Source organism: Balaenoptera borealis (genome assembly GCF_965194805.1).
Source record: "Balaenoptera borealis genome assembly, chromosome: 13".
In the NCBI taxonomy this organism is placed as follows: domain Eukaryota; kingdom Metazoa; phylum Chordata; class Mammalia; order Artiodactyla; family Balaenopteridae; genus Balaenoptera; species Balaenoptera borealis.
In genome coordinates, this window is record NC_138870.1 from 60,703,957 (window position 1) to 60,715,426 (window position 11,470).

The 11,470-nt window shown below is 41.8% G+C and overlaps 1 protein-coding gene across 1 annotated transcript in view; it reads left to right on the forward strand.

Annotated features, from left to right (window-relative positions):
• The window catches only part of TPH2 (tryptophan hydroxylase 2), an 88,231-nt gene extending 77,573 nt beyond the window's left edge, over positions 1 to 10,658 (forward strand). Inside the window, exons 9-11 of the mRNA XM_082351682.1 lie at positions 62 to 157; positions 9,471 to 9,604; positions 9,734 to 10,658. Coding sequence (XP_082207808.1) covers positions 62 to 157; positions 9,471 to 9,604; positions 9,734 to 9,908 — 405 coding nt within the window. The 3' untranslated portion in view covers positions 9,909 to 10,658. The remainder of the gene's footprint in view (positions 1 to 61; positions 158 to 9,470; positions 9,605 to 9,733) is intronic.
• Positions 10,659 to 11,470: the final 812 nt, after the last annotated feature.

Below are 11,470 nucleotides of genomic sequence, written 5' to 3' on the forward strand. Positions count from 1 at the left end.
TTTTATTTTACAGAAGAACTTATTGCCCAGTTCACTGGATGTGTGTCCACTTCTTTTTCAGTGCTATTTCTTCACTATTGAGTTTGGCCTTTGCAAGCAAGAAGGGCAACTGCGAGCTTATGGAGCTGGACTGCTTTCCTCCATTGGAGAATTAAAGGTATGAAGCTGTAAACGAAAGTATCCTTCCCAAGCAAACTGGTTCAAGGTCATGGAAAATATTGATTTGTCTGTCTGAGTCTCGCTACTCGCAGATACCCCATAAATATTTAGTGTAGGGGATTTGGTACCTCATATGTGGGTGCTGACCTAACTTTTTGCACTTCTGAAAATGGGTCATGCCTTTCTGGGTTTGTGGTGTGACTCAAATGAATGAGCAGCCATGTGCACGAATCAACAGGAATGACAAATGTATGCTCAAATGTTGGGTAACAGATGACTGGCCTAAATTTAGTGCTGAAAAGTGGGCACTGAGCTAGCAGTGATCCTACTGATTGAAATTCCCTTGGAAGGGTGGCTTGGCCTCTCTCATTTCTGTCATCCCCACGGCTCCCATGGATTCCCCAGCATCTGCTTCCCAAAGGGGAATCAGAGGTTATTTTAGCTTCTTCAGAATTAATGTAAATTCAAACATTTATGGGCATATACAATAAAAAAAAAACCACCTAAATAAATGTGTGGTCCAAGAGGTATCTAATATATGTAGTGATGTCTAAGGGATGCTATTTTTTTTTTTTTTGCCTAAAATACAGTAAAATAATCATTTATTCAGAAATGTTGGAGTCTGAGGCATTCTGATCATTTAAATATTCTGGTTACTTAAGAATTGCTCTCTGTATACCACTGGGGGATAGCAAGTTTTGATGAATTTAGAATGCATTGTGATATGTAATCTGGAAATGGTACTGAAAATAATTTAATCTTTCTTTGATTATTCAGACTAAGGTCAGGATTATGGACGATCCTAGGGTTTTTATTTTGAGTATTTATTATCCTTACATAATGTAACTGGGATATATATGATTATTGGAACTTTTTAGATGTTTGTACTTTTGAAAGGTGCAATTTAACTGTAGTTTCATTGAGTCCATTCACTTTATGACTTCATTCATTCATTCATTCCACAAATATTTGGTTGAGCATCTACTATGCGCCATGTACTATGCCAGGCACTGAGGCTACAGGGACAAATAATGATGATGAAGAATAAGAATATGAAGAAGATAACAACTGCCTCAAAAGACACTTAAATAGACTTCAGTATTTTAGGTGCTTTAAACATATTAACCCACTTAATTCTCATAACAACCCAATGGGATAAGTAACACCATTATCACAGATGAGAAAACTGAGGTATAAAGACATTAAGGAGCTTGTTCAAGGTCACACAGCTAATAAGTGTTGGAGGTGGTCCCGAGTCCAGGCAGTCTAGGCTCCAGGATCCAAGCCCTTGACCATTAGGCCCTATTGCCTGGGATCCCTGTTATCAAGGAGGTTACATTCTAGTGCAGGAGATAAACGACCAAGATAATACAGACAGTGTGACAAATGTGCCTGGCACATTTTAGCCCATGCCTGGGAAGGCTTCCTGATGAGGGTCCTACTGCCCACGCTGATTCTGGAGGAGTGGGAAGGATGAATAAGGGGCGGATGAGATGCTGAATCAATCAGCAGATAGCAGTGTGTGTGCTCTACTCAAAGCCTGGCCCATTAAGGGAGCTGCCTGAGGCCCTGCCTGGCTGGAATAGATGATAATATTTAATGTAACAAAAGCCTGATGTAATGTGTTAAATTTTTTTTTTTTTTTTTTTTTTTTTTTACTAAATTCTCAACAACAAAAAAATCCATTTGGGGTTAATCTCAAAACCCACAGCAATAGCATGATGTCATATCTCTGTAAGACCCATGTCTTCTATAGATTTTTTTCTTGATTTCCCTGAGAAAAGAATTAGTCAGAAAATTATGTAGCTCTTGAGCTACGTCTATTTACATTCTCTTCAGAGGGCTTATAAATGATACCAGAAGCAAAAGAAGCAAATCTCTCTTATTGCCCCAACTTTCAGCAGGGTGCTCTGGTCTGGTTAATGAGGCATGTGGAGGCAGCACTGGGGTGAATCTGTTGTTTTTGTTCCTATTGGTATGGACCGAATCATCTGGAAATGGAAATCAGCCAGAAACATGTGAAGGGCATTGTCTGCCGTGAATCTTCTTGTTCTGGTCCATCACCTCTGGTCATTAGCATTCTTCCATTCCCAAATTTCAACACTCCCAACATCCCTATGATTGCTACTTTAGACCATTTTTACAACTCAGAAATTCCTTCTATATGAAATGTCTTCTGACTGTTCACAGAGAATACGTAACATGAGACCTTTCCTTAGAGTCTTAGCTTTACCCTCACCCCATCCCTGCCCCGCTCGGTGTCAGCGTCCAGAGCCTTCCCCCAGCGCTTGTGAATACATCTGTCCAACTTTTATTTGGAAGAACAAATGACAGTTCTGAGCCCAGGTGGGGATAACTTTATTAATAGCATTATAATAATTCCTGTGCAAACCCACTTACAGTTTCTAATGCAGTTACCTCTTGTGGTAAAATGTGTTTTTGCTGTTCCAATTATAGCCCATATGTAGGTCTCGGGTAAGTTGTTGGAGGTTTTGGTGTAGTCCTTATAATTTTTACGTAACTATGCACAGTTCATCTTCTTTCCTTGAACTGAACACATTTTTAAATGTGTGCTTTAAGAGGCTTAAGTTTTCAGAGTGTAAATGTTGCATGTCAGAGCTGGCCAAGCACTTCCAAGTAGTATATCTATAGTTTGAAGGATAGCTTTCATTTTTCCCTCTTATTTTTTTTTTTTAATAAATTTATTTATTTATTTATTTTTGGCTGTGTTGGGTCTTCGTTTCTGTGTGGGGGCTTTCTCTAGTTGTGGCAAGCGGGGGCCACTCTTCATCGCGGTGCGCGGGCCTCTCACTGTCGCGGCCTCTCCCGTTACGGAGCACAGGCTCCAGACGCGCAGGCTCAGTAGTTGTGGCTCACGGGCCCAATTGCTCCGTGGCATGTGGGATCTTCCCAGACCAGGGCTCGAACCCGTGTCCCCTGCATTGGCAGGCAGATTCTTAACCACTGTGCCACCAGGGAAGCCCTCCCTCTTATTTTTTGACAGTGCTTATTTTTTATCTTTGAAGAGAGAAAAAAATAAATATGGAAATGCTTATAAAAGCTAACATAAATCTGATAACTGTAAAGACAATTTTTTAAAAATCTCAGCAATGATTGCTCTCTCTCTTGTTCTAATTATTTTTTCTGTGATGTACTTTTATGAATTCCAAAAATGTATTTGGGAAGGGCCTTTCCATACCTTCATCACTGTGGGGAACAGTTACTAATGAGCTAGATCATCTGGAAAACTGACTTTAAAAAAGGTTGAAAATAGAATAATTGCTTGCTGTTCACCCACAGTCTAGTATGTGTCTTTCCTTTAATGTTCTTTTTCTCTCTATCTCAGAGTTGACCTAACTATGTAAGTCTCTCATTAAAAAATTTTTATTCACTCATTCATTCATTTATTTTATTCAACAAACTCAAAATTGAAAGTTCAGATTTCAAGAAACTTGGAGTCTCTAGAAGGGAAGGTCTAAGAAAGTGATGAATGTGGGTCTTTGCTGAATCCAGTTCCCTTGGAGAAGCAACAGTGAGGAGATCTTGTTCACACGAGGTGGTAAGCAACTGATTACTAATCGATGAGTTGGCTGAGTCTTATCTCAAAAAGTTAATCCATCTCAAAGCAAAAGGCAATCTCTCCTTCTTTTTCATGGGTAAGGGTAAAGTCTAGTTCTTTGTTTCCTTAAGGGCAGAGATTAGCTTTTTTTTTGGTAAATAGCCTTTAGCACCTACCCCATAGGAGTTGCTGGAATATCACATACAAATACATCTGTTCTGCTTTTCAGGTTTGGACAAAGCTGGTGGTTCTTAAAATTTTAATCATTATTATATTTTGGCTTTAGTTTTAGGATATCCTTGCATGGTGAATTTATTGCACTGCTTCTATAGAGCTTTTCATCAGCCTTCACAGAACAGCCTTATATTTCTTACAATCATTTGTATTTACAACCACTTGCAGCAACTCTGTGAGGTGGTCAGAATTACTGCCAGGCTGTAGAGAAGAGACCCAAGGCCCCTGTGGGTTCCCTGAGGTCATCCAGTATGTCAGCGGGGTGGCTGGAGTTGGGACTCTGAGAGTGTCTGAGCTCTCACACCTTTCCCGCGTTCCGATGGCTCACAGCTCCCTTCCTCTTGCCTCTTCCTTTCCTGCAGGAGCACTGTTAGTAATAACAGAGCAAATGCCGGACATTGGGAGCCGGAGAAGGGTCTTTGGCTTTTACACAGGGATTTCTTGAAGAGGGAGTTTGTTCCCTCCCCACTGCAGCTTATTCAAACTGCTGAAACTTTCAACATCACTGATGAAAAGAAGTGTGATGCCCTCATCACCCAGTTTGGCAATAGGGATGTTGCTACCACACTGTGCTCGGTTAGCAGGAAGAACATTTGAGGAAGGTTCAAAAATTTAATAGACACACATACGTACATACATATACAAATGTATATATTTGTTGTTCTGACGAGGGAAAAGATGATTGTAGTGTGAGTGTAGGGGTGTTTGCAAATTTTTATTCAGAATCTAGGGCCCAAACTACCTAGACTTCACACTTGAGTTTTTTCCTGACTTTAACCAGTCCTAATATAGAGGGTGAGGATCACAGGTTTATATCTGGAAGAGGTGAGATAATAACTCTGTGTCATTGCAAAGGCAGGTGGCTGGAAGGAAGGAAGATTTTGAGCTGATGAACTCAGCACAGGCACTGTTGCGGTCTAGGACCTGGCAGCCTCATAGCTAGGGCCATGCTCCTTTTCTCGATGGGTTCCAGAGGAGCTGTACCAATGGTGGAAGGTGTGGCTGGCTGCATTTGTACGCCAAGCATCATCTGGAGACGGAAGTAGCAAGGATAACATAACTTACTGAACACTTCCCATGTGCCAGGCTCTTTGCATGTATAGCCTCCTTTAATTCTCACCATATTCCTGGATTATAGATAACTGTAAGTATTTCCATTTTCCAGATTAGCACTGGAATAGGCTGACAGAGGTGAAATCATTTGCCCCAGATCATGTAGGAGCTAATTGGGTTCTGGGAAATTTTTGATGTTGAAAGAGATTTTTTATTTAAAAGACTGGAACTGGCAAATAAGTCTGAATTTGTGCGCTAAAGCCAATTAATTGGTAACGGCCATCTCTGTTGGGAAGGGTGGGAAGGCCATGCCCAGGCCCAGTGGGAAAGGCTGCTATGGTGAATTTATGCTGGTTGGGGTGGAGGGAGGGGATGGTGGTATGAGAGCTGTGTTCTTGCAGGCCCTGTTCAAATCGTATTGCAAGAAGAGCTTTAGAATTCATGTAGATATAATCTTTTCAGTTTATCGAAGAGGAAACTGCATCTTAACCTGCGGAATATTCACTCATTTGATAAACCTGTGGGACAGCTATGTTTAGAATCTAGGTCTCCCGGCTCCAAGTCCTGGGTTGTTGTCTTTGGCCCTATGGGTAAATGCAAAACAGTCCTTTCAGAGAGCATGTAGACGAGAGGTGATTCTCAAGTATTCCTGCACTTTAAAAATGGCTTGAGAGTAAAAGACTGTCAGCCAGATTCTCTCAGCATTATAAAGCCTCTCTCTGCAGGAAGTTGGATTAATTCTTGCAGACTTCAGGATATCAGACTGTTAACGCTCTGGAAAGGATTCACCGTGGAGCTCTCTGGGGACATCAAGCAGTTTGGCTCTATGTTTACAGAGAAGCTACGCTGGACACAGAGGAGAGGGCATGATAGCTGCTCCCCAAAACCAAGGTCGCTTAGAGAGAGACGTGGATAGGAGCTGAGAAGCAAACTCAGTAGGGCTTTGCTCCATTGGACAGTGGAATCAGGAAAGACATGAATGCTATTTTATGGCCCTTGAGCTATGCTTTAGTGTTCAGAAACAGGGGCCCTCATGGGCTGCGCGGATGTTCCTGGCAGTCATCAGACAAGAGAGCTCCCCATCAGTAAATGGGACCACTTACAGGTGTGATCACCACCTCATTTGTTGGCCTTACTCGTGGCTGCTCCCCCAACTCTGGGCTCTTTTCATTCTCCAGGCTAATCCTTGGGTGCCATTGTCATTTCCATATTTGTAACAGCCAAGGGGTAGAACTGGTCCCATACTCCGTGGATGGAGAGGTCCCCAGCACGTAACCAGGTATTGGACGCAGCAGGATCTTGAGGATAGACTGCATTGTTGAGAGCTTAGAACAGTGAGCTTCCAGTTTTCCTTTTGATTAGTACATTAGGCAAGTGTGAGATATATTACCTGATGGTCTTTGCTTCAAATCATAGGCTGTGAATCCACTGACTTTTCTTAAAGTCTGGGGCAGAGCACCCTGCCCTCTGGGCTTTTTCTTGATCCACTCTCATCCAATTTACCTGTTAAGAAGATGAAATGAGCTCATTTGAGTATCCAGTAGAATCATAACACGATACATTTTTCTAAAACTACACTGATTTCAGTCTCTGTTATTACATACACATCTTCTGGAGGCATCCTCTACACAGGGTGACTGCTGAGGGTGCTAATGTCCTATCACAGCATTCCAGACCTAAGCAGACAAGTTTCACCCTCTTCCTGTGCTTGTCCTTGACCTGGTGAAAAGTCTGGCTCAGCAGGAAAGCCCTGAGGGAGCCATGGCTTAAACGTTCATATAGCCTATATGGCTACCACTCTGCCAAGCCCCTGAATGCGGGGGTGAGAACGTGGAAACATCTAGGACACTGAGTCAGTCACTGTCCTCCTTTTCATATGTACTGATGGATAAATGGACAATTAGAGCAACATACTAAATAAAATGCACCCAGAGTGTGTGGCTGCGAAGAAAGGAACTTCTAGTTCTGAAAGCACTGGTGAGCCAATAGGGGGCCTATTCTTTGCAGAGGAGCAACAGCTCTCATCAAGGCACATTTTGTTTCTTGAAACTGTGGAATTGTTTGAATTATTAGTCATGTGGAACCCCAAATCCCCTGATGTTCACTGCACTGCATTGAACCTATAGCACAAATGCATTTGCTGGTGTAGTGACCTTCCGCTTACAGTGAAGTTGTTCTGTGGGCCAAAAAATACGAGTCCACTCCCAAGAGGCCCTCTGCATTCCCTGATTCACATATGCACTGATCTGGACAACGGAACTTCGTGGGAAAGCAAATCAAACACAGGGTAGGACCATGTGCCCTTTCTCTTGCCTGTCAGTCCTTGGGTTCACAATTACATTTTCAAACTTAGGGAACTATAGCCTTCTTCATGGAAGGCTGTAAATCATTCCATGCATTTTGAAATTGTTGGGGGAATGTACCAAGAACACTGAACAGGAAAGGTTTTTCAGCATTTCTCCAGGAAATCTTAGCAGTTAGAGATTGAAAAGTGCTTTGGGTGGAATCCAGAGACTGGAATAGAGTGTCTTCAGAAATCACCCAGCCCAAACCTCTCACTTACACTTGAGGAAATGGAGGCCTAGAGAGGTGAAATCATTTGCCAAGGTTATCCAGTTAGTAGCAACGCCTGGACTAGAGCCCGAGTTTTCTAATTCTCAGTTCAAGGCTGTTTCTGCTACCCCTCTCTCTCTTTGCCTCTCTCTCCCAACTAATTTACCCTTTAAATTAAGAAAGAGAGAATCTAGAGGGGTATTTCTCAAAATATAGTTCACAACCATCTGTGTGTGAATCACTTTGGATGCCTTTAAAATGCAGACTTCTGGGATTTATCCAGACCTACCAAATAATATTGAGGCCTGGGTATCTGCATTTTCTTTCTTTCTTTCTTTCTTTTTTTTTTTTTGGCTGCGTTGGGTCTTCGTTGCTGCGCGCAGGCTTTCTCTAGTTGTGGTGAACAGGGGCTACTCTCTGTTGTGGTGCTTGGGCTTCTCATTGCGGTGGCTTCTCTTGTTGTGGAGCACGGGCTCTAGGCGCGCGGGCTTCAGTAGTTGTGGCACACGGGTTCAGTAGTTGTGGCTCCCGGGCTTCAGAGTGCAGGCTCAGTAGTTATGGCGCACGGGATTAGTTGCTCCGCGGCATGTGGGATCTTCCCGGACCAGGGCTCGAACCCACATCCCCTGCATTGGCAGGCAGATTCTTTTTTTTTTTTTTTTTTTCTAAATTTTATTTATTTATTTATTTTATTTATTTATGGCTGTGTTGGGTCTTCGTTTCTGTGCGAGGGCTTTCTCTAGTTGTGGCAAGTGGGGGCCACTCTTCATCGCGGTGCACAGGCCTCTCACCATCACGGCCTCTCTTGTTGTGGAGCACAGGCTCCAGACACGCAGGCTCAGTAGCTGTGGCTCATGGGCTTAGTTGCTCCGCGGCATGTGGGATCCTCCCAGACCAGGGCTCGAACCCGTGTCCCCTGCATTAGCAGGCAGATTCTCAACCACTGTGCCACCAGGGAAGCCCCCTACAGGCAGGCAGATTCTTAACCACTGCGCCACCAGGGAAGTCCCACGTCTGCATTTTCTACAAGCTCCTCAGTGATTCTTAGGCATATTCTGTGTGAGAACCGTCAATCCAGGGGCTATAAATAGGCAGGTGGCACGTGGCAGGAAATGAGCGCTAACTTTTAGCATCCCTGAATTTATCCTGAGAATACAATCATTCATTGTTCCTTGCTCTTCTTAGTGCCAGTCATGTAGTGAGCTGAACGGGGCTAATGATGGTTCAAAGAGTAATTACTTTGGCTTTCCTGTTTCCCTAATGCCTGCTCTGGGCATAACTATAACTATTAATATTAACTCTGTTGTTTTTTCCCACCTGGCAATGTTTATTTGCTGTATATTTCTCTGCTGTGCTTGGGGGAAGGTAAACGAATGCTTCGCACGTATCCCTGAATATACAGGCCCACTGCAGCCTCTGCTGGTACACAGTACCTGGCCTCAAAATGTCTCACAGTGAGTCCACAAATAGTTCAGTCAGAGTCCCCATCACCTCTCCATGCAGGTAATTATTACTTTTGCCATTTAAGGGAAATTTCAGTACATTGCTTATAGCAGTAAATTTAGGACCATATTTGTGCTCTCCTGCTTCTAATTCATAGCATAGATTTAAAATTCCATTTCTGTGGGGTTACAGCTCTGAACTGTCCTTCAGTATGAATTTTGTTGATAATAAATAAAATAATACCATGTCTCATTTTTTTCCCTCAGCAACTAACAGACTTACAAACAAACAAACAAAAAACCCCTCACCACTCAATTTCCCCTGCATATGGGAGAGTTCCATATGTCATGGTAGATGAGTAGCTGAATAGTTCTGTAAAATGTTTGAGCTGTGCTGTAGGAATGTGACATGGTGGCACTTTGGAAAGTCTCATTCTGGAGTTTAACGGGTTTTGCGATATGTTTTGCAGCATGCTCTTTCTGACAAGGCATGTGTGAAAGCCTTTGACCCAAAGACAACTTGCTTACAGGAATGCCTTATCACCACCTTCCAGGAAGCCTACTTTGTTTCAGAAAGTTTTGAAGAAGCCAAAGAAAAGATGAGGTAAATTTATTTTTCTTCCATCTAGAGAAAATAACTTTTTATTTTTCTGGCTCTGTTCTTTCCTTCTGTCTGTCTCTTGAACCAGTGAGGATTGATCCCATATCCTTCTCTTTGCTGTTTATTTTGCAGGGACTTTGCAAAGTCAATTACCCGTCCCTTCTCCGTCTACTTCAATCCCTACACACAGAGTATTGAAATTCTGAAAGACACCAGGAGCATTGAAAACGTGGTGCAGGACCTCCGCAGCGATTTGAACACCGTGTGTGATGCCTTGAACAAAATGAACCAATATCTGGGAATTTGATGTCTGGGACCTGTGTCATTGCCAGCCTGATCTTTTTGGGGCTTAGCAGCAATTCAGTCAATGTCATATAACACCAATAGCTTTCTGTGTCATGGCTTGGCTAGTAAGCATGCAATTCTGTATATTTCTACCTACTTGCAACTTACTGTGATAATGTATGAAACACCATAAAGAACCCAATGACAGATAACCACTCATTGTATGAAAGATCGTAATACATTTCAATGTCTTAAATAGATTTGACATTCCAGCTTAGTGTCTTTAACCAAACTGCAGCTATTGAAAATTGGTAACAAATAGCCCTCTTATGATTCTAGCTCGTGACCTTTTCTTTCTCAGATCTGAGCCTTTCCTCTGTGTTCATTAGATAAAATGAAAATAGCAGTGAAACTGTTTCTGTTTTCTCTAGTATCAGTGTTTTCGCAGCACTATTTGAGATAAACCCAGAATTGTATGAAACTTCCCATCACATTAACAAAAGATTCAGTATTCTGTTTCAAAAATTGAAAGTAGTGAACACACTAGTTGGAATGGTTTTTAGGTTGATTATTTATAAAATGTAAGAAAAGCGAAATTTCCACAAATAGAAAATATCTGTTGCATTGACCTTGTAGAAACTGAGTTGTGACATGCTTCCCAAAGTATTTTGGAAGAAAACACTTCCAGAAAGGACATTAGGAAAGACTAAACAATGGGGAAGAATCTTGGGACTATGAATTTTATGCTGGAATAAAGTGATTATCATTCTCAGCTGGTTAACGCATTTTTCTTGGAGAATAATAATATCATAGAGCTATGATTTCAATGACATAGAAATTGAGTCTCAGAGAGGTTAAGTGATTTGCTCAAAGTAGCACAGTTAGTTGTGCACCAGCATTTACAGCCCATCACATCTCACTTTTGGATTGCTAAGACATTCAACTTGGTGTATGTATGTATTTATGATGTGTAGTCATAGAAGGGAAACTAATGCTTATCAAAACTAATGTTTATCACTAAATAGGACTTGGTTTGTGATCAAGGGTTGACAGCAGGACAGAAATTTCCTCTCACAGCCCCCCAACCAAGCTAGGTCTCTGGGAGTCTGTCCACTTGCCTAAAGTGTGGGCAAATTTGGGTAAACAATAGTGATACACCACAAATTTCAGTCATCTTTGCTATAAGAGGTATAATCAGGTGATTAGGTGAACGAATAAAAAATTGCCGAATGAGCGAATGAATTTTAGCTTCTGATTCCCTTAACAAATGCAATCACTGTTCCTCTAATTCTGCTTTAGTAGCGCAGAATACTGGGTGGAGGAAAGAGGGGACGAGAAAAAGTAGAGAAGAGTAAGATGACGAGATGACTTGTAAGTTAGCAATTCTAAAATATTTACTTTAGCAATTTCTAAGGATGTTCTTTAAATAGGAAACTACATGTGATTTCAAACTAATTTATACAGTTGTATGGCCCGTTATGAGTCAGAAATTTTTGGACTAAATGTATTCAGGAACAATATGAGAAAGAGTTAAAATATATATCAGAGAGAGGTAAAATTACAATGAAAAATCAGAGGCTTGAC